Genomic DNA, 22,443 nt, shown 5'->3' with positions numbered 1-22,443 from the left:
GATGCCGTCGGAGCGGCGCGGGTGTCGCCGTTGGGCGCGGGAGGCGGCCGTGGCGGCGGCGGCGGCGGCGGCGGTGGAGGCGGCCGTGGCGGCGGCGGCCGTGGCGGTGGCGGCGGCGGCGGCGGCAGCGGGGGGGTCGGCGGCGGCCGTGGCGGCTCGGCGGGGCCGGGCCCGGGGCCCCGAGCCCTGAGCCCTCGGCCCCGGGGCCTCCCGGGCCGGGCCGGGCCCGCTCCCTCCCACCCCGCACCTCCGGAGCGGGACGGAGCCGAGGGAGGGGAGGGGAGGGGAGGGGAGGGGAGGGGGGCCCACCCTGGGGCGGGCTGGCTGGCTGGGGCTTCTCTCTGCAGGGGGAGGGGCGGCCTCGCCGGCCGACGGGCCGCTTAGGACGGCGCTTCGCACCCGGCAAGGCCCCGGTAAGAGCGTGCGGCCCGCCAGGTAGGTGCCCGGCCTGGGAGGGGGCCCCGGGGCACCTCGGTAACCACAGCCCTTCCTCTTGCCCTTCCCCCTCCGGCCGCCCCCGCCGACTAAAAATACACCGCCGGCCGCCAGCCGGGAGCGGGCTAAGTAGGGCACCCGCCGGGCCTCCCCCATCGAGGCCCTCCGGGACCTCCCGCCTTCTATATATAGACCCGGACAGACAGACGGGCAGAGAGAGTACTTGCTAAGCGCCTACCGCCCGGCCCGCGCCGTTCGAAGCGTCGGGGTGGCCACCGACTCGCCCGGCCCGTCGTCGGGACACCGCAGCGACACCCAGACGCGCGCCCGGCCCACCACGATCTCACGGTCCCCGGCCCGCGCGGGGTCCCAGGAGGAGGGAGGAGAGGGCGACGGGGGCACGGTCGCCGGCCGCGTGGCCTCGCCTCTCTGGGCTCTCACGGCGTCGGTCACGGGCTCGCCGCGCGCCGGCCACCGCTCCGAACAGTGGGGTCGCTACCGGCCGGTCGCCCGCGGTCCCCGTCCCGCGCGGAGTTCGCGATCTTAATCCCCGATGATGATGATAACGATGAGCGCTTACCTTGCGCCACCCGCCGTTCTGAGCGCCGGGATAGATACCGACCTATCGAGGTCGGACGGTCCCTGTCCCACCCGGGGTTTACAGTCTTAATCCCCGTTTTGTAGATGAGGTGACCGAGGCCCAGAGAAGCGACGACGCGACTTGCCCGAGGTCACTCTCTCACCAGACAAGGGGCGGAGCCAGGATTAGAATCCAGATCCTTCTGACTCCCAGGCCCGGACTCTTTCCACTAGGCCACGCTGCTTCTCTTTGTCCACAGAGCGGGTGAGTCCTAGACTGGATTCCACCCCCCGCCGCCCCCCATCCCGAGGCTTTGCCCCAGAGTGAGCCTTAAAGCTTCCTGAGCCCCACATCCAAACCCCGAGGTCGGGGGCCACAGCTCTACTTGCCCGGTCCCCGGGTTGGGGGCCGCGGAAGGCCCCGCCGGGTTCTTATGACTCCCGAAGCTGCGTCGTGCTCCTCTGCTCTGGGGCCCGGGGGTTAGCGGGGAAGGGGCGGCGGAGCGGAGCGGACCCCACGGCCTCGGAGGGCCCTCCCGGCCGGCGCAGGCCGGTCGGGGGGCCCGGAGAAGGACTGGCCCTTCCTGGGGGGTGGGGAGGGCAGGGAGAGCACCCCTTCCCCAGTCCAAACGCCCAAACCGAGAGATACGGCCCGCCGGGTCCGTTTCCTGGGCCGTAGGCCGGAGGCCCGGGATCCCGTCTCGCCTGCGGGTCGGCGCCCCCCCGGCGGAGGATTCAGCCCCCCCCATCCACCCGGGATCAGGGGGTCCGTCCGCCTGCTCAGCGGAGGCCCCCTGCCGCAGGTGCGCGCGGGGAGCCCGGCATGAAGCTGAAGAAGCAGGTGACGGTGTGTGGGGCCGCCATCTTCTGCGTGGCCGTCTTCTCCCTCTACCTCATGCTGGACCGGGTGCAGCATGACCCCGCTCGGCACCAGAACGGCGGCAACTTCCCCCGAGTGAGTCCCTCCCCCTGCTCCCCCAGTACCGCCCTCCTCCTCGGAGAGCCGAGGCAGGGATCTGCTCCTTGGGCCTCGGGGCCCACCCAGCTGGCCACCCCATCCCGGCCCCGGGTGACTCTTCTGGACCGGAAGGGATTTAGGGCATCTCCGGCCAGTGCCCCAAGAGTGAGGCCTCCCCCGACCTACCTACCTCCCGGCCACCGTCCCCAGTCCGGCCGAGTGGCCCGCCGGGCTCGGGCGATCTCCCCGGAGCCGGGCGGTCGAAGGGAGGGAAGGCGGCGGTTTGCCGGTAGGCCAGAGCCGGAGAAGATCGCCAGCTTGCAGCAGGCATCGGAGAGGGGCCTTCCTCTTCCCCTGCCCGGTCTCGCCGGGCCAGCCTGCCGGGATGGGGGCCGGGGCCCTGCCGGGCGAGCCGCGGGTAAGCGGTCCCGGCCTCCGGGCCTCCCCGCCTCCCAGCAGAGCCAGATCTCGGTGCTGCAGAACCGCATCGAGCAGCTGGAGCAGCTGCTGGAGGAAAACCACGAGATCATCAGCCACATCAAGGACTCGGTGCTGGAGCTGACGGCCAACGCCGAGGACCCCCCGGCCCAGCCCCCGGTCCAGCCCCCCGCCCGGCCGCCCTTCCGCGTGCTCAACGGCTCCTGGGGGCTGCCGCCCGAGCCCCGGCCCAGCTTCCTCTCCATCGCCCCCCAGGACTGCCAGTTCGCCCTGGGGGGCCGGGGCCCGAAGGCGGAGCTGCAGGTGAGGCGGTGGGAGGGGGCGGGAGGGGAGGCGGGCCCCCCCGCCCCCTCCCCGGGGTGGGCCGCTGAGCCCCTCGGCCGCCCGGCAGATGCTGGCCGTGTCGGAGGAGCTGCCCTTTGACAACGTGGACGGGGGCGTGTGGAAGCAGGGCTTCGACATCCCGTACAGCCCCCACGACTGGGACTCTGAGATCCTGCAGGTGTTCGTGGTGCCCCACTCGCACAATGACCCAGGTGAGGCCGGAGACACCCGTCGGGGGAGAGCGGTAGGCGGGACGCGGACCCGGTGGGGCCCAGCGTCCAAGTGGAGGCGCCTCCCCCACCCCCGCCCTATTTCTTTTCAAGCGGGAAGCGGCTCGGCCTAGTGGTAAAAGCCCGGACCTGGGACTCAGGAGACGTGGGTCCTAATCCCTGATCCGCCACTCGTCCACTGTGTGACCTTGGGCAAATGGCCTACCGCCTCTGTAAAATGGGGTTTAAAGCTGTGAGCCCATGTGGGACACGGACTGCGTCCAACCCGCTAACTTGCGCTACCCCGGTGCTTAGTTACGGTATCCGGCGTGTAGGAAGCGCTTAGTCCGTGCCGTGAGAAACAAAAAAGTGGGAAATGCTGGGGCGGAACTGTGGACCCTCCGTCTGGGCCGGGAAAGTGAGTGAGTCAGTCAGTAGTATCAGACTGCTTACTGCCCTGTACTGAGTGCTTGGGAAAGTACAGTAGAGCAGCGGGGAGGGTCAGGGGGCCGGTCGACCCTGCCCCTGCCTTGGGCGCTCAGTGCGTCGACCGGCCCGCGATCCCCCCCCCGCCAGCGTTCCGGGAGCCGCTGCCAGAGCCACAGCCCTGGGCGGGGGGCAGAGGGGGGCAGCCAGGGTCTGGGCTGCCCACCCGGGACGGCGGGGGACCGTCGCTGTGGCCGGAGCCTGCGGTGAGCCCCTCCCCTCCCCCCGACCTCAGGCTGGATCAAGACCTTCGACAAGTACTACGTGGAGCAGACCCAGCACATCCTGAACAGCATGGTGCTCAAGCTTCAGGAGGATCCCCGCCGACGCTTCCTCTGGGCAGAGGTGTCCTTCTTCGCCAAGTGGTGGGACAATATCAACGCGCAGAAGCGGGCGGCCGTGCGCAGGCAAGATGCCCCCCACCCCCACCGCGGCCCCCGACCCGCGGGGCCCCGGGTTCGGGGGGAGCCACCCTCCACAGAGCCCACGGCTGCAGGGGCTGGGGAGAAGGCGAGGGGAGCCGGGAGAGGGAGAGGGCGGAGTAGGCGGCTAATGGCGACTCTACGCTGTCAGCTCCTCGTGGGCAGGGAATGTGTCAACCGACTCTGTGTTGTACTCTTCCGAGCGCTCAGTACAGTAGAGAATAATAATAATAATAATAATAATAATAATAATAATAATGTTGGCATTTGTTAAGCACTTACTATGTGCAAAGCACTGTTCCAAGCGCTGGGGGATACAAGGTGATCAGGTTGTCCCAGATGGGGGTCACAGTCTTAATCCCCATTTTGCAGATGAGGTAACTGAGGCATAGAGAAGTTAAGTGACTTGCCCAAAGTCACACAGCTGGCAAGCGGCGGAGCCGGGATTTGAACCCATGATCTCTAGCCCGTGCTCTTTCCACTGAGCCACGCTGCTTCTCAAAGCAGCGTGGCTCGGGCCTGGGGGTCAGGAGGACCTGGGTTCTAATACCGGCTCCGCTCCGTGTCTGCTGTGTGACCCTGGACAAGTCACTTCACTCCTCCGGGCCTCCCCGGTACAACGGGGATCAAGACTCTGAGCCCCGTGTGGGACAGGGGCTGTGTCCAACCTGCTTAACTCCAACCTACTCCGGCCGCTTGGAGGACCACTTGGCACATAGTGAGCGCTTAACAAGTACCATTATGGTGCTCTGCACACGCTCAGTAAATGCCACTGATGTTGATGCCGCAGGCCTGGGAGAGGCATCGGGGGTGGACCCGGTGGTGGTGGGGATGGGGGGGCGAGCGTGCCAGGGGAGGGGGGGCATCCTGAGCCCGAAGTCTCCGATCCGCAGACTGGTGGGGAACGGTCAGCTGGAGATGGCCACCGGAGGCTGGGTCATGCCGGACGAAGCCAACTCCCACTACTTTGCGCTCATCGACCAACTCATCGAGGGACACCAGTGGCTCGAGAAGAACCTGGGTGAGTCCCAGCCGGGCCCCGCGCCCGTCCGCTCCCCCCTCCCCGCAGAGCCACCCCGGAGCAGCAGGAGCAGTAACTGTCTTCACCAAGTCCTCCCGGCGTGCGGAGCACTGTTCTGAGCCCCGCAGAGGGGCCTCTGTCCCTCGGGGACTCGAGATCTAAGCTTACAGGAAGAGGGGACGGGTGACAGATGCACGCGGAGCGGTGCGATGAAAAACATTAAAACAACTTACAAGATCAGGATAGATACCGAAAGGGGTGAATAAATAAATACATAAATAAATGCAACGCACAGTAGGGCACCGGGGTTAGAGGAGTGGAGTTTTGGGCTTTTCACGGCTCGGAGTCCCGCGAGCGCGGCCACCACGACCCTCCCCAAGGCCTGCGTTCTGTGGACGTCTCCCCGCTCCTCGGAAACCTCCCGGTGTTGCCCGTCCACCTCCACATCAAATGGAAACGCCTCGCCGTCGGCTTTAGAGACCTCAGTCGGTTCCCCCCCTCCTACCTCAACTGATATCCTACGGCAACCCAGACCCGAACATTCCCGTCCAGGGTGGCCTAGTGGCTAGAGCCCGGGACCGGGAATCAGAAGGACCTGGGTTCCGATGTCGGCCGTGCCACTCGTTTCCAGGGTGACCTTGAGCAAGTCGCTTCTGTGCCTCAGTTTCCTCACCTGTAAAATGCGGGTCAAAGCTGTGAGTCCCATGTAAGACATGGGCTGTGTCCCACCTGATTGACTTGTGACTACCCCAATGCTTAGTTCACGCCTGGCACATAACAGATGCCATAAAAAAGCAAAAACGAAACCTACTCTCTGTTCCTCCATCTCATCCATCTCACCATCAGCCCTCCCTCTTACCTGGAGCTCCCTCCCCTTACATATCTGACAGCACGCCACTCTCCGCGGCTCCCAAGCCCCGCTAAAGTCACCTCTCCTTCCCTAGCTTCTCATCTGCCCTCCCTTCTGCATCGTCTAGACACTTGCGGCCTTTTATCCCCTAAGCACTTGGGTACTCGCTCCCCCTTCCCTGCTCTACAGGACTTAACTGTGGGTCCTTAATACTCAGCTGCCTCCCCTACCTGTAATTCATTTTAACGTCCGTCGCCCCGACTAGGCCGTCAGGTCCCTCGGGGCAAGGTTTGTGTCGATTTACTCTGTTTTGCTCTCCCGAGCGTTTAGTACAGTGCTCTGCCCAGAGTTAAGCATCCAACGGATACCATGGAGGGATTGATTGGCTGTGGAGGTTGTGGGCTGCCACAGCTTGGGGCCTTCCTCCAGAGGTGGAGCGAGGCGGGATAGGAAGGGGAGGCGGCACGGCCTTCCGGCGGGCGGGCAGGAGGCCGCCTCCGTCCGGGCAGGGAAGGGGACACCGCGGGCAGGGTTGGGTCCGTCGGGGCGGGGAGGGGTAGCCCGGGGCCGCCTTCCCGCAGATCCCGCCGTAGCCGGCGAGGTAGCCCGGGCCCGCCCCACACTCGGGCGGCGGGCAGAGGCCGGGACCGTCGGCCCCGGGCCGGGCTCTGGGACTTCAGTCAAGGCTCATGACCTGCGCCCCGTCCCCGCCCGCCGCAGGAGTGACCCCTCGGTCCGGCTGGGCCGTGGACCCCTTCGGACACAGCTCGACCATGCCCTACCTGCTGCGCCGCTCCAACCTGACCAGCATGCTCATCCAGAGGGTCCACTACGCTGTCAAGAAGCACTTCGCCGCCACCCACAGCCTGGAGTTCATGTGGCGACAGACGTGGGGTGAGGGTGGGAAGGAGGGCTGGACCACGGGACCTGGGAAACGCCTCCTCCCTCCCTCCCTCCCTCCCTCCCTCCATCCAATCACGGGCCGGCTCTTGGGCAGAACGGGGTCGGAGGCAGGCCTGCTCCTCGTGGGGAGCTTGCTCCGTCTTCCCTGGCCCGCCCCGGGTTCAGGGGCCTTGAGTCCGTTCCCCCGTCCGTTTCCCTCCGGCCCCTCCACAGTCTTCCCTCCCCACCGGGCCCACCCACCTGCCCCTCACCCCTCCGTGCCCTCCGCAGACCCAGACTCCGGCACGGACATCTTCTGCCACATGATGCCCTTCTACAGCTACGACGTGCCCCACACCTGCGGCCCCGACCCGAAGATCTGCTGCCAGTTTGACTTCAAGAGGCTGCCCGGCGGGCGGATCAACTGCCCGTGGAAGGTGCCGCCCCGGGCCATCACAGAGGCCAATGTGGCGGAGAGGTACCCGGCCCCCGGCGGTCCCCCGGGCTTCCTACCGGCTCTCACCGTTCAGCCGCGTCAACCTGCCTCCCCCAGCCCCGGGAGGCCTCGGTTCCCAGAGTGCTCGTCTCCTGCCGGAGAAGTGACTTCTTGAAGGGCCCTGGCAGTGCTCGGAGATCACGTTTCGCAGCATCCTCTTCTCCTGGCAGAAACGTGGCTTCTTTTTTTTTTTTGGGTGGTATTGTTGAAGCGCTTCCTATGTGCCAGGCACTCTGCTAAGTCCTGGGGTATAATCGGGTTGGCCACGGTCTCCGTCCCATGCGGACTCGCGATCTTACTCCCCGTTTTACAGGTGAGGGGACCGAGGCCCGGAGGGGTGAGATGACCTGCCCCAGGTCACACAGCCGACGGGTGGCGAGGCCGCGATTAGAACCCAGTCCTTTCTGACTCCCGGGCCCGTGCTCTATCCACTGGGCCTGGCTGCTTCTCCGAGGTCCTGGGCAACCGCCCCCCTCCGGGAGACCGTGTTTCCCAGCCAGCTGTTCTCCAAGGGTCCCGGCAGGCCCGCCCAGCACGCGCCCACCTGCGTCCCTGCCCTCCCTCCCACCTCGACCCCACAGTCCCACGTCCTCCCCCGCAGGGCGGCCCTGCTCCTGGACCAGTACCGCAAGAAGTCCCGGCTGTTCCGCAGTAACGTGCTGCTGGTGCCGCTGGGGGACGACTTCCGCTACGACAAGCCCCAGGAGTGGGACGCCCAGTTCTTCAACTACCAGCGCCTCTTCGACTTCCTCAACGGACAGCCCGGCCTCCGTGTCCAGGTCGGGGCTGGGGTCCGGGAGGGATGAGGCCGGAGCACCGCGGCCGCAGGGACCCCGCCGCCCTCGGGTGGGCCGGGGCGGGGGGAATCGGGCCGACCTCTCTGAGCCCGCGCGGGCTGTGGGGCTCCCCGACTCCCTGCACTCGGCCGGCTCCCGGGGGGAGTCCCGGGGGGCACTGACGGGCCGGGGCGGGGGTCTCCTCAGGCCCAGTTCGGCACGCTGTCCGACTACTTCGACGCTCTGTACAAGAGGACTGGGGTGGAGCCCGGAGCCCGGCCCCCCGGCTTCCCCGTGCTGAGCGGGGATTTCTTCTCCTACGCTGACCGGGAGGACCACTACTGGACCGGCTACTACACCTCGCGGCCCTTCTACAAGAGCCTGGACCGCGTGCTGGAGGCTCACCTGCGGTGAGGGGCCCAGGGGCGAGGGGGAGATGAGGGTGGCCCGTTGAGGCCCGTATGTGAGGCGTGGCGGGGTGGGGGTGGACGTACGAGGTGCTCGACGTAGCGAATGAAGTGGGCATGGTGGGCCGCGGGGCGGAGGGGTGTGTGTGGGGCAGGTGAGAACGAGGCACCTGCGTGGCGTGCGAAGCGCTCGTGGTGGGTATATGTGAGGTGCGTGTACGGGGTGTGCGATGGGTGCATGTGGAGAACGTGGGAGGCGCACGCGTGGGGCGACGTGTGGTGTGGGTGGCGTGTGGTGTGCGTGAAATGCGAAAGGGGTACGTGAGGTATGTCTGTGGTTTCTGTCTGACTCTTACGTCGCAGTCTCAGCACCGCGCTCCGCACCCAGGGAGCGTTCAACGGATACGGTTGATTGATGTCGGGGGGGGAGGGGGCGAGAGGGGCGCGTCGGGCAGGCGTGAGGCAGAGCCCGGCGGGAGCCGGGGAGGGCGACGCGGGGCCGGGGTCGACGCCGGCCTCTGACGGGTCGGCGTCCGCGGCCGGGCAGGGGGGCGGAGATCCTGTTCAGCCTGGCCAGCGCCTACGCCCGACGCTCGGGCCCCGCCGGTAGCCGCTACCCGCTGTCCGACTACGCCTCGCTGACCGACGCCCGGCGTGCCCTGGGGCTCTTCCAGCATCACGACGCCATCACGGGCACCGCCAAGGAGGCTGTGGCGGCCGACTACGGCGTCAGGTGCGGCCCCGGGGGCTTCCGCCCGGGGGCGGGGAGGGAAGGGGGAAGCCCAGCCCCGGGGGGGCTTCAGCGCTCTCCTCTGGCCCCCCACCCCGTCCCCGCAGGCTCCTGCGCGCCCTGGTCAGTCTCAAACGGGTCATCGTCAATGCCGCCCATTACCTGGTGCTGGCGGACAAAGACACGTACCACTTCGACCCGGACGTGCCCTTCCTCAGCTCGGTGAGGCCGGGCTCCGCTCTCCCGGGGCGGGGATGGGGGCGGGAACCGCCGGTCAAGGTGTTGGCAGGAGGAGCCTGGCATTGAGCAAGATGTGGGTGGCCAAGGCCCCCGGGCCTCAGGCGCTGGGGCTGGGAGAAGGAGGAGGGGGCCTAGAAGTCGGGGCACCCGGGTTCCGATCCCGGCCCCGCCGATTTCTTGCTGCGTTACCGTGGGCAAATCGCTCGGCTCCTCCGAGCCTCGGTTCCTCAACTGAAAAACGGCGATTCGGTCCCCGTTCTCCCTCCTGCTTAGACCGTGAGCCCCATGCGGGAGAGGGACTGCGTCCGACCTGATTAACTCCCATTCATTCAATAGTATTTATTGCGCGCTTACTATGTGCAGAGCACTGTACTGAGCGCTTGGAATGTACAAATCGGCAACAGATAGAGACAGTCCCTACCTACGCCAGCGCTTAGAACAGTGTTTGACGCATGATAAGCGCTTAACGGGTACCGTGAGGAAGTGTGGCAATTTTGCTGTGTTGTACTCGCCCAAGCGTTTAATAGAGTGCTTTGAACATAGTAAGCGCTTGATACATACCGTTAGAGTGATCGATCTGCGGGTCTTCGGGGTGCAGCCGAGGCATCCGGCTGCCCCACCTGTCAGTCGATCAATCGATTGACGGGTATTTATCAGACACTTACCTCGTGCAGAGTTCTGTACTGAGCGCTTGAGGGGGAGAAGTACAACAGAGTCGGGAGACCCAATCCCTTGCCATCAGAGCTCACGGTCCAGATGGGGAGAGGGACCCGAGAATAAAGTCCAGGTTAGGGAGGCAGCCCTGTGGAGGCTTGGGCGAGGCCAGGTGGGGAACTGGTCGGATAGGGGAGAGTACGTGGGTTCCCCCCGCCCCCGCCCAAGATCCTGACGGAGGCTGTTTCCATGTCCCGGGTCCTCCTCCGCCCTGACCCGCCCCCCCCCCAAGGACGACACCCGCTCGAACCACGACGCTCTGCCCGAGAGGACCGTGATCCGCCTCGACTCTGCCCCGCGGTGAGCCCGGCCTGCCGGCCCGAGCCCGGCCTGAGCCGCCTTCTCGGTCCCCTCCTTCCGTCCTTCCCAGTCCCCTCCCCCTTGGTTGCCCTCCGTGTGACCCTCCCATCCCTTTCCCGGCCTCCCCTCCGCCTTGGCCTGCTCCGGCCGCTCCTCCACCTGGCGATCCCTAACCTGGCCCGGCACCGTTTCCCGGCAGGTTTGTGGTGCTGTTCAACCCGCTGGACCAGGAGCGTCTGTGCCTGGTGTCTCTGCTCGTGACCTCCCCCTATGTACGGGTCCTGTCCGAGGACGGCCGGCCCTTGGCAGTCCAGCTCAGCGCCCACTGGGCCTCGGCCACCAACATGGTGCCCGGCATCTACCAGGTTCACCTAGGGGCAGGCGCGGGCGGGCTGGGGAGAGCGGGGAATTGGCCGGCGGGGCTGGGAGGGCGGCCGACCGGGTGAGAGGGCGCGTTCACGGGTCGGGAAGGCTGGAGACCGCGTTCCGCCCCTTCCCCCGCCTGCCGGGCGACATCGGCCCGGTCACCTATCCTCTCTGGGGCCTCGTCGGCGATTGGGCACGATGCCATCCGTCTCTCCCCGCCTCCCAGGGATGTGGGCGGGATGAGGTGGGAAAGCCCGTTAGGAAAGTAAAAGTACGGGATCATTTCAGGCTCATCCCCAGCCTGAGAGATTGGAGGTTGACCCATTACTCTCCCCGAAGGTCCCAGAGTCTCCCTCGCCCCTCTCCCTGCCCGCTGGTAGCCAGGTGGGCCCCTGGTCCGCCCGCCGCCACCTGTCCCCTCCCGTTTTGCTTCCTCCTTCCCTTCCCACCGCACCCACCTGGGGCCCGGGATGCGGGGAGCGGGGGCCCCCGGGGTCACAGGGTCCGCGGAGGGCGGAGCTCAGCGAGGGGCGGGGGCGGCTCCGGGCTCACCAACCCCGGCCCGCGCAGGTATCCGTGCCAGCCCGCCTGCCCGCCCTGGGCCTCAGCGTCCTGCAGCTGCTCCCGGGCAGAGACGGACAGCGCACACTGCCCTCGTCGGTGCACGTCTACCTGCATGGCCGCCGGCTGCCGGTCAGCGACCACGAGGCCTTCTCGGTCAGGGTCAGCGAGGCCGCGGACGGCGATTTCGCCCTGAGCAACCGCTACATGCAGGTCTGGTTCTCCGGACGCACCGGGCTCCTGAAGGTAAGGCCGGACGGGACGGATGGGGCCCCCGGGGGTGAGCGGGGGGCTGGGGAGGAAGCTGTCCGGGCTTTGGAAGGGAGAGGTGGGGCCGGGGGCGAGCTGGACGTCGGGGGCCATTCTGGGCGCTGGGGCAACAAAGGTCTTTCGGACAGAGCCGGGGTGGCGGTCCTTTTTTTGGTTTATTCAAAAAGACTAATAGTAATCATTCATTCATTCATTCAACCGTATTTATCGAGCGTTTACTGTGTGCGGAGCACTGTGCTAAGCGCTTGGATGTACAGTTCGGCAACAGCTAGAGACGGTCCCTGCCCAACAGCAGGCTCACAGTCCAAAAGGTGGTACTCGTTAAGCGCTTACTAGGCGTCACACGCTGTACCGAGCACGGGGTAGGTGTAAAATCATCACGTCCCACATGGAGCTCACACTGCATGTCGGGAGAACAGGTATTGAGTCCCCATTTTACAGATGAGGAACTGAGGTACAGAGCAGCGAAGCGAGTCGCCCCAGCTCGCGCAGCAGGCCAGGGGCAGAGAGGCGTTAGAACCCAGGTCCTCTGATTCCCAGGCCCGTGTTCATCCCACTAGGCCACGCTGCTTCTCAGACCGACGGAATATGGTGGCGGGGGTCGGGGGGCTCATTGGGAAGGGGGAGGGAACCCAAGCCACGGCCCAGGGGGCCGCCCCTGTTGAAGGCCCAGATCCGGAGAGGGAACAGAGGAGGGCTGTCGTCACGTTCAAGGGGATGGAGAGGCCACGCTAGATCGGGAGAAGCAGCGCGCCTGGTGGGTAGAGCACGGGCCTGGGAGTCAGAAGGTCACGGGTTCTAATCCCGGCTTTGCCCTCGTCCGCTGCGTGACCTTGGACGAGTCACGTCACGTCTCTGAGCCTCAGCTACCTCATCTGTAAAATGGGGGTTAAAGCTGTGAGTCCCATATGGGATATGGGCTGTGTCAAAACCCGATTTGTTTGCATCCAACCCAGCGCTGAGTATAGTGCCTGACACACGGTAAGCACTTAACAGATACCACAATCATTATCATTATAGGGGGAGGAGGAGGAGGGATTAAGACTGTGAGCCCCAGGCGGGACAGGGACTGCGTCCAACCCGATTTGCTTGTATCCGCCCCAGGGTGTTGTACAGCTTCTGGCACACGGTAAGTACTTCAAGAGGGCGGTGGAATCAAACTAACAGAAGGAAAGACTTCTTCCTACCCCTACCTCCCCTTGGCTGCAGGGATTGCCTTGCAGAGGGGGTCCTGAGCGTTCCCCTCTCAGCTCGGACTTGGGGGTCCTGGGCACCCCGTCAGGCCCAATCCTGAACTGACTGCACTGATGTTGACCTTGGGCAAGTCACTTCACTGTGCCTCAGTTTCCTCTTCCGTTCTCCCTCTTAGCAGGCAGGGAATGGTTCTCCTGATTCTGTCGTATTGTGATCTCCCAAGCACTTTAGTACAGCGCTCTGCACAAACTCAAAAAATACGATCGATCGACCGGAAACCTTGGTAATCTGCTCCATCCCTGGGGCCCCCTGAGCCCCTGAGGTACGAGGCAGCCGAAAAGCACGGGCAGGTTTGGCGGGGTGCAGGTTTGGTCGCACGGTCCACTCCGGAGGGACCACCAGCCCCCAGTTGCTCCGAGTGTCCCGGTGCCGCTGTCGGAGACAGAGTCCCGGGCTGGGAGGGCGGGTAGGCTGGGCCCGATCAACCAACCGATGGTACGGATCGAGTGCCTACCGTGTGCAGAGCGCTGTTCCCAGCCCTAGGGGAGAGTACAGTGCAGTACGGGTGGTAGACCCGATCCCCGCCCTCTAGCCTGGAAGCAGAGTGGGTAACAGCACGGGGCTGGTGGTAAGAAGGACGTGCTGTCCGCCACTCGTCCGCTGTGTGACCTTGGGCAAGTCGCTTAACTTCTCTGCGCCTCAGCTCCCTCAACTGTAAAATGGGGATTTAAGAGCGTGAGCCCCATATGGGACGGGGGCCGGGTCCATCCTGATGATCTTGCGTCTTCCCCAGTGCTTAGAACAGTGCTTGGTACCTAGTAAGCTCTTAACGAAAACAAATACCATCATGATTCGACGGTAGGCTCGTCGTGGGCCGGGAACACGTCTCCCAACTCTTGCGGTATTGTCCTCTCCAGGGGAGGTGGGCAACCAAGTGAGCGAGGATCGGACCGGTCCGGGATCGGGGTCACGCCCGGTGTCCGAGCTTCAGCGCCATCTGTAATATCTATTCATTTATTATATCTGCAGTGTGTTTATGTATATCGATGTCTGTCTGCCCCTCTAGACTGTAAGCTCTCTGTGGGCAGGGAACGTGCCTGTTCTGTTGTCCTCTCCCAAGCGCTCAGTACAGTGCTACGCAGGCATTAGGCGCTCAATAAATACGATTGACCGACAGAGCGTCAGACGACTGGACGAGGAGCGGGAGCAGCGGGTGGGCGTGGAGTTGGTCGTGTACGGCACCCGCGCCTCCAAGGACAAGAGCGGGGCCTACCTCTTCCTCCCCGACGGCGAGGCCAAGGTGTGTACCCGCGGGGACGGGAGGGAGGGGCCCGGCGGGCCGGGCACGGCCTAGCGGGGCTCAGCGGGGATGGCATCTGCTTCGTCCCCAGCCCTACACCCCCAAGGATCCCCCCGTGCTGCGGGTGACCGAGGGCCCCTTCTTCTCCGAGGTGGCCGCCTACTACCAGCACGTGCAGCAGGCGGTCCGGCTCTACAACCTGCCAGGTGAGGCCGGCCGGAGCGGGTGCTCGGCAGCCTCCCCCCGCCTCCACCCCCCGGGCCCGCCGGCCCCGTCGTCCCCGACCCCGTCCCACTCGCGTGTCCCCCCCGGCCCCGGCCCCCAGGGCCGGAGGGACTGTCCCTAGACGTCTCCTTCCTGGTGGACATCCGCGACCACGTCAACAAGGAGCTGGCCCTGCGCATCCAGACGGACATCGAGAGCGACGGAGCCTTCTTCACCGACCTCAATGGCTTCCAGGTAAGGCCGCCTTCCCCGGCAGGCGGGCGGGCAGGGGAGGGACCCGACAGAGTGGCAGGGGGAGGCCGCCCGGGAGTGGGCCGAGGGAAGCCTCGTGCTGGGGAGGTCTCTCAGAGGGTGCTGGGGATGGGGGGGCCGGGGCGGTGGGAGGCCAGGGGGCCCAGGCCCGGGCGTCTCCCCCTACCACAGGTGCAGCCCCGCCGATACCTGAAGAAGCTGCCCCTCCAGGCCAACTTCTACCCCATGCCCGTGATGGCCTACATCCAGGACCGTCACAACCGCCTCACCCTGCACACCGCCCAGGCCCTCGGGGTGTCCAGCCTGGCCAGCGGTGAGCCGGAGACCCCCCCGCCTCCCTCTGGGCCCCCTGCCCCCTAATCCTGCAGCCCTTTTTTTTGTTTTATGGTATCTGTTAAGGGCTTACCGTGTGGCAAATACCGCTCTAAGCGCTGGGGTAGATACCGGTGAATCAGGTCGGAGACGGTCCCTGTCCCGTGGGGGGGGGTCACGGTCTGAGTAGGAGGGGGGACCGGGAGAACTGAGGCCCGGAGAAGCGAAGTGACTCGCCCCAGGTCACCCGGCAAGCGTTAGGCAGAGCCAGGATGAGAACCCAGGTTCTCTGACTCCCAGGCCCCTGTCCGCCCTCCCCCCGGTCCCTCCTTGGCTCCCCACCCCTCCCCTCGGACGGGCCGGGCGGCCGCGGGCAGGGTGGGGGCCGGGCGGGGTCGGGGGTGCTAGCGGCCCTCCCGGCTCACGTAGGCCAGCTGGAGGTAATCCTGGATCGGCGGCTGATGCAGGACGATAACCGGGGTCTGGGCCAGGGCCTGAAGGACAACAAGCCCACCTGCAACCGCTTCCGCCTGCTGCTGGAGCGCCGCACGGCCTCTGCCAAGGTCAGTCTGCTCGCCGGGAGCCCCCGGGCCCCCGCCCCGGGCCCCCTTCCCCCCCGGCCCAAAGGGGTGCCCCGTTGGGCCCGGACCGGTAAGCCCCAGGGAGAAGCGGTATGGGCTAGCGGCTAGAGCGTGGGCCTGGGAGTCAGGAGGGCGGGGGTTCTGATCCCGTCTCTGTCACCTGTCCGCTGTGTAACTTCGGGCGAGTCACTTCACTTCTCTGGGCCTCAGTTCCCTCGGGGGGATTAAGACTGGGAGCCCCATGCGGGGCAGGAACCGGGTGCAACCCGATTTGCTCGTATCCACCCGGGCGCTTAGTACAGGGCCTGGTACGTAGTGAGCCCTTACCGAATACCACGATTATTATTATTAGTGTAGGAGCCAGTTTGGGGCCGGGCGGAGGGAGGGGGAAGCCGTCCACCGTCCCATTCGTCTCTTTCCTGCCGCCCTGTCTCAATCGGTGGTAATTATTTGAGCTCTTACTAGGTGCAGAGCGCTGCAGTAAACGCCTGGGAGGGTCCAGTACAATAGAGTCCCCTGCCCATCCCAAGCCTCTGGGCCCAGCGTGCCCTCGGTCTCCCCCGGTAACCCTCCCGCCACCTCCCTCCCAGTCCCCCGGCTTTCTCTCCCACCTGGCCTGCATGCTCAGGAGTCTGGCCTCTCGCGGCAGCTGCGGCCAAGAGGTAACGGGGCGCGGCCTCGTCGTCGCGGTCCGCGGTGCCCGTAGCCAGACCCCCGGGGCCCTGGCCCGCTCAGTGTGGAGCGGGGACCACCCCCCACCAACCGCCGACCCTCACTGAGCCCCAGCCTGGCAGCTGTGATCATCTGATGGTGGGCCGGGCGGGGGGCGGTCCGTGGGTGCTCGCTTGGGACCCCGGCCCTGGTTGGTGTGAAAGGGGGGTCGAGGCAGGGACGCCCCCCGCTGAGGCCCAGCCCGGCAGCTCTGGTCAGCTGATGGTGGGCCGGGTGGAGGGTGGTCCCGGGGGCCGGCCGTGTGTGCGTGCGCGTGTCCCACGGCCCCGGGGACCCCGGCCCTCAGCCGCCCTCCCCGGCCCCACAGGTGTCAGACAGCCGCCCCACCAGCTTCCCGTCTCTGCTGAGCCACCTGAGCTCCATGCACCTGAACACTCCGGTGCTGGCCCTGCCCGTGGCCGCGGATCGGCCGGCCGGCTCCACCCTGCGCTCCTTCCACCCCTTCACCTCCGCCCTACCCTGCGACGTGCACCTGCTCAACCTGAGAACTCTCCAGGGCGAGGTCAGCGCCGACCCCCGGCCACCCTCCAATCAGTCAGTCGGTCAGTCCTAGTTATTGAGTGCCCGCTGTGTGCAGAGCACTGTATTAAGCACTCGGGAAAGGGCAGTGCAGCAATAAGGAGACACATTCCCTGCCACCACGAGCTTACGGTCTAGAGGGGGAGGTAGACGTTGATAGAAATAAACCGTGGGCACGTACGCGAGGACCGAGGGGCTGGGAGTAGGGATGAATGAAGGGAGTAAGTCAGGGTGACACAGAAGGGGGTGGGAGAAGAGGAGAGGAGGGTTTAAGGAAGGATTCCTAGAGATGATCGGATAGGAGAAGGGAGGGCGTTGCAAGCCGGGGCCGGGACTCGGGCGCGAGATCGGCGGCAAGATGGATGAGATGGAGATGAGCCATGGCCCGCGGGTGTCCTAGGCCCAAATCCCCAGTCCTGCGCCCTGGGCCCTCCGCTGGGCAGCGGCTGCTCCCGGGCCCGAGGGGGCCGCTCTTAACGCTCCTCCAATCTTTCTCCACCCTGGCCCCTCGCCTCCCTGTCCTCTCCAGGACGACACCCTGCCCTCCACCGACGCCGCCCTCATCCTCCACCGCAAGGGCTTCGACTGCGGGCTGGAGGCCAAGAACCTGGGCTTCAACTGCACCACGAGCCAGGGCAAGGTGGGCCGGGAGCGGGGTCCGGGCTGGCTCTTTCCGTGCCGTGCCTTCTCGGGGGGAGGGCGGACGCCGCGCCGGGGGTCCCGGAGGGAGCTCTGGGGACCGGTTAAGGTTGCCGGGTGGTCCGTCCCCTCCCCGGAGGGCACCTCGTTCCTCTCAGCATCCCGCCATCCGGGCCCGGGACCCTGGTGTCACTGGGCCCTCCGGCCGCCCTCTGACCTCTGCGCAGGTGGCCCTGGGGAGCCTGTTCCGAGGCTTGGACGTGACCTCCCTGCAGCCCACCTCGCTGACCCTGCTGTACGCTCTGGCCTCGCCCTCCAACGGCACCGACGTCCACCTGGACCCCATGGAGATCGCTACCTTCCGGCTCCGCCTGGGCTAGTGTCCCCCCGGGACCGTCGGGGATCCCTCCCACGTGGCGAAGATCGCCGCCCCACCCTGCCGCGGCCGGTGGGCCGGAAGCCCCCCCCCCCCCAGCTTCCCCCCAAGGGACGGGCCGGGCCTTGCCCCCTGTTCTCTGTTTATTGTTGCTTCGGTGTTGGAGGGCCCCCCGGGGGCCGGGCCCGGGCTTCGGGGGCCGGGGCCGCGGTGGTCGGTCCCTGGGCGGGGGAGCCGCCGGCGTGGCAGTGTGAGGTGTAGGGATGCAGGAAACGGTGCCCTCCCTTCTGGCTGCTGACTTGCAGTACGAGGAGATGCCCAGACCAGCATGGGCTCAGGAAGAGCGGCAGGCCCGAGGACCGCCGCCCCCTGCTTTGGTGGGGCGGGGACTTGAGGGGCGAGGCGGGGCCCGTCCGTCTCTGCTCCTGCCCCCCCCCCCAAGGGCCCCCAGAGGGGAGGGGGCCGTCACGGAGCTCCCCACCACCACCACCACCTTCTGCAAGGCAGAGCTGACCACCTCTCCGGCTCCAAAGGAAACCCCTCGAGAGGGCTCAGTGTGTGTCCAGAGTGGGGCAGGCGTTTGGCACCGGACCTGGGTCTGTGGCAGCCGCTGCTGGTTTCGCCCCCGGGGCCGGGTGCAGAGGAGAGCGGCGGGGAGGACTCTGGGTGGAAATGGAGGCGGGGACTGTGGCCGTGTGCCCACCACACCCATGTGAACAAAATTCCATTGGAAACTCAACACTGACTCTGCCCTTTGTGTCACGGCGGGTAGCTGGGCGGGGGCCCGGGGGATCAGCGGGCTGTGGTCACCAGGGCGAGAGCGGTCCAGGCCCCCGGCCCGCCGCTGCCCTAGGCCGGCCTCTTCCTCTGGGGCGGGAGCGGGGAGACTCCACGCCGCCCTGGGCGACGGGGGGCGGTCTCTGCTTCGCCCTGGGCGACGGGGGGCGGTCTCTGCTCCCTCCCTCCTCACCAGTCCTGGCAGCGATGTTTCCTCCGAGCCCGGTGGGCAGGGGCAGCCCCTTTACCAGTCGGATTCTTCACCCTCTGTCCCCATCCGGCCGGCAGGTGCCCGCGGCAGCTCCGGGCAGCTGCCCCTGTCCGTCCCTTGGCGCTCGCTGACTCCCGAGTGTGGTCGGCCTTTCGGGTCGCTGCCGAGCCTCCTCCGTCCACTCCCCGGGCCCTGCCCCTCCAGCCTCTGCCCACGCTCCCGGCCCCTGCCCATGTTGGCCTCTCTGTCCCCCAGCCTCCGCCCACACCCCAGACCCTGCTCCCTTGGCCCTGTTGTCACCCCAGACCCCTGCCTACTCCGGGCCTCTGCTTCCTCAGCCTCTGCCCATGCTCTGCTCCCCCGGCTCATACCCACGTCCGGGCCCAACTCCCCCGACCTCTGCTCGGGCCCTGCTCCCCCTTCACCCGGGCGCAGGCCCCGCTCTTCCGGCCTCCAACCCCAGCCTGGACTCCTGCTGGTGCTTGGGCCTCCGCCCCTCCTTGGCCTCCATCTCTCTGCGCACAGCCTCATCCACTCCCCAGACTCACCTGGCTCACGCCGGCCCTCTGCTCCCCCAGGCCCCTGCCCACCCTGGCCTTCTATTCCCTGGCCTTTGCCCATGCCTGGGTCTTGCTCCCCAAACCTGGGTCCTTTCTTCCTCGGCCTCACCCCGAGTCTCCTCTCCGCCGGCCTCCGTCCCCAGCGTTCGCTCTCCCCCAGCTCCCTTTCTTTCTGGCACCAGCCAGCAGCACCCCACGGGCCTGCTCCCTCCATCCAGTTCTGATGGGAGTGGGGCGACATCCCGTATGCATCTTCCCTTCAGGGCGGGCTGCCCCCGTTCCCCATTTCCCCCCACTCTTGGGAGCCGGCCCTCTCAGATCCCGTCCTGTTCCCAGTTCTCCCCTTCTGGACGGAAGTCCCATGAGGTAAGATGCCAGGTCCTGGACCCACAGAGGTTTCCAAACTGAGGCAGAGGGCGGTCTCTACCCTACCCCTCCCTCCCCAGCACCTCAGGTCCCGAGGGGAAGAGGGAGAGCGGAGGGTTACTGGAGGGGTACTCGGTGACTCTCTGGGGGGTTGGGGGAAGGGGGTTTGACTGGTGGATCGAGAGCAGGAAGAGGTTTTCTGGAGCCCGGCCTGTTTCAGATCCTGGCCCAGCCTGGGACATGTCCCAGGCCTCAGGGATATGGTTGATTGGCACGATCTACCGTGATGGGAAAGACGGGAAAGCGGAGTTTGGGCGGGAAGATGAGTTCTGTCTCGGATGTGTTTATTTGAAGTATCGGGGGGGGGGGGGGCGGGCATTGAGATAGAGACGTTTCGAGGGCTGGAGGAAATGGGAGACTGCAGAGAAGGAGAGGGGTAAGGGTTGGAGACAGATTGGGGAATCTGATGTCACCTACCTAAGGGATGGCAGCTGAAGCCATTGGAGCAAGTAAGTTCTCCAAGGTACGGGACTTGGGGGGGGGGGGTCAGAAGGACCTGAGTTCTAATCCTGCTTCTGCCATTTGTCTGCTGTGTGACTTTGGGCAAGTCACTTCACTTCTCCGTGCCTCAGTTCCCTCATCTGGAAAATGGGGGTTAAAGCCGTGAGCCCCATATGGGCTGTGGACTGTGTCCAACCCGATTTACTTGCATCCACCGCAGCGTAGTAGAGTGCCTGGCACAGAGTAAGCGCTTAACAAATACCACGTTTATTCAACACGCCTAACATTCCCCTCTCTGCACTTGCCTCCCCCCAACGGGGACCGATTCTGCTGGGCTTCAGCACAGCCCAGTGGATAGAGCACGGGCCTGGGCGTCAGAAGGACCTGGGTTCTGATCCCAGCTCCGCCACTCGTCTGCTGGGTGACCTTGGACAAGTCAATTCACTTTTCGGTGCCTCAGTTCCCTCATCTGTAAAATGGGGAGGAAGATTGGGAGCCCCATGTGGGACAAGGACTGTGTCCAAGCAGATTGTATCTGCCCCAGCGCTTAGAAGAGTGCTTGACACAGGGTAAGTGCTTACCAAACACCATCATCATCATCTTCAAGGTCTTCTGGGATCCAAGACGCTCGGGAGACTATCAGGAGGTGCTTCTGGAGGCTTCCGGAGCAGCAGCTATGCCAGTCTATAGGGAGGGGCGGGCGAGGGCTGTGTCCCGGTGCCAGGATGGGCAGCAGCAGAGCAGAGTGGGCTCTCGCTGTGCCTAAGGCCAAGGCGCCGATACTTGGGGGAGGATCCCTGAACTTCTGGCTCGTTCCCGTTCCCCTCTCTTTGCGACGGGTGATGGGGACAGCACTTTCATTTATTCATTTGTTCATTCATTGAACGGTATTTATTGAGCACTCCCTGTGAGCAGACCAGTGTACTAAGCACTTGGAAAGTACAATCCTGCAACAGAGACCATCTCTACCCAACAACGGGCTCACAGTCTAGAAGGGGTTGATAGATAGCAAAACGAAACAAGTAGACAGGCATCAATAGCACCAAAATAGGATGATAGATCTATACACATCATTAATAAAATAAATAGAATAATGTGTACAAATATACACAAGTGCCGTGGGGCGGGGAGGGGGGTAGAGGAGAGGGAGGAAGTGAGGGTGATGGGGAGGAGAGGAGGACCAGAGAAAAAGGGGGGCTCAGTCCGGGAAGGTCTCCTGGAGGAGGTGAGCTCTAAGTAGGGCTTTGAAGAGGGGAAGAGAGTTTGGCAGATGTGGGGAAGGAGGGCATTCCAAGTCAGTGGTAGGACGTGGGCCAGGGGTGGGTCGGGAACGAGGCCCAGTGGGGAGGTGAGCGGTGGCAGAGGAGCGGAGCGTGTGGGCTGGGCTGGGCTGGAGGAGGAGAGGAGGGAGGCGAGGTAGGAGGGGGCCAGGGGATGGAGAGCTCTGAAGCTCAGAGTGAGGAGTTTTTGTTTCATGTGGAGGTTGCTAGGCAACCCCTGGAGGTTTTTGAGGAGGGGAGTGACATGCCCAGATGGTTTCTGCAGAAAGCTGATCCGGGCAGCAGAGTGAAGTATAGACTGAAACGGGGAGAGACGGGAGGATGGGAGATCAGAGAGGAGGCCGATGCAGTCATCCGGTCGGGACATGATGAGAGCTTGTAACTGCAAGGTAGCAATTCGGATGTAGAGGAAAGGGCGGATCTTGGCGATGTGGTGAAGGTGAGACTGGAGGGCGTTGGTGACCGATTGGATGCGTAGGGTGAATGAGAGAGCAGAGTCGAGGACGACCCCAAGGTTGCGGGCCTGTGACACGGGAAGGATGGTCGTGCCGTCCACAGTGACGGGGAAGTCAGGGAGAGGACGGGGTTTGGGAGGGAAGATGAGGAGCTCAGTCTTGGACCTGTTGAGAGGATCCCCCTCTTCCTGACTTCCCCGTCACTGTGGACGGTACGACCATCCTTCCCATCTCTCGAGCCCGCAACCTCGGCGACTCGGCTCTTTCATCCACCCCACACATCCGATCCGTCACCGAGGCCTGCCGGTCTCACCTTTACAGTACTGCCAGGATCCGCCCTTTCCTCTCCATCCAAACGGCTACCGTACTGGTACGGGCTCTCGTAATATCCCGTCCGGATTATAGTGTCAGCCTCCTCTCGGATCTCCCTTCCTCCCGTCTCTCCCCGCTCCGGTCTATTCTTCGTTCCGCCGCCCGGCTCATCTTCCTGCAGAAACGCTCCGGGCCTGTCACTCCCCTCCTCAAAAGCCTCCCGGGGTTGCCCATCGACCTCTGCCCGAAACAAAACCTTCTCCCTCTAGGCGTCAAGGCTGTCCGCCACCTCGCCCCCTCCTACTTCTCCTCCCTTCTCTCTTTCCACCGCCCGCTCCGCTCCTCCGCCGCCCACCTCCTCACCGTCCCCCGTCCTCGCCTATCCCG

The 22,443-nt window shown here is 65.3% G+C and overlaps 1 protein-coding gene across 4 annotated transcripts; it reads left to right on the top strand.

Annotated features, from left to right (window-relative positions):
* Positions 1-1,239: 1,239 nt before the first annotated feature.
* Positions 1,240-18,333, top strand: MAN2A2 (mannosidase alpha class 2A member 2). 4 transcript variants are annotated; one of them, XM_039910208.1, is made up of 24 exons: positions 1,240-1,279; positions 1,818-1,969; positions 2,432-2,713; positions 2,802-2,946; positions 3,665-3,836; positions 4,745-4,872; positions 6,443-6,616; positions 6,896-7,082; positions 7,702-7,879; positions 8,084-8,286; positions 8,831-9,016; positions 9,121-9,235; positions 10,200-10,267; positions 10,467-10,632; positions 11,204-11,440; positions 13,836-13,958; positions 14,050-14,164; positions 14,284-14,417; positions 14,607-14,748; positions 15,177-15,310; positions 15,919-15,990; positions 16,368-16,562; positions 17,109-17,219; positions 17,446-18,333. In XM_039910208.1, exons 2-24 carry the CDS (start codon positions 1,838-1,840, stop codon positions 17,596-17,598), a joined length of 3,552 nt encoding a protein of 1,183 aa, XP_039766142.1. In that variant the 5' UTR covers positions 1,240-1,279; positions 1,818-1,837; the 3' UTR covers positions 17,599-18,333. The 4 variants fall into 4 exon arrangements, with proteins under 4 accessions (XP_039766142.1, XP_039766141.1, XP_028906822.1 ...); XM_039910207.1 differs by having other exon boundaries at positions 2,429-2,713; XM_029050989.1 differs by lacking the exon at positions 15,919-15,990.
* The last annotated feature ends 4,110 nt before the right edge of the window (positions 18,334-22,443 follow it).

The sequence above is a fragment of the Ornithorhynchus anatinus genome, chromosome X1, assembly GCF_004115215.2.
Source record: "Ornithorhynchus anatinus isolate Pmale09 chromosome X1, mOrnAna1.pri.v4, whole genome shotgun sequence".
NCBI classification, from domain to species: Eukaryota; Metazoa; Chordata; class Mammalia; order Monotremata; family Ornithorhynchidae; genus Ornithorhynchus; species Ornithorhynchus anatinus.
This window is presented reverse-complemented; position numbering and strand designations above follow the sequence as displayed.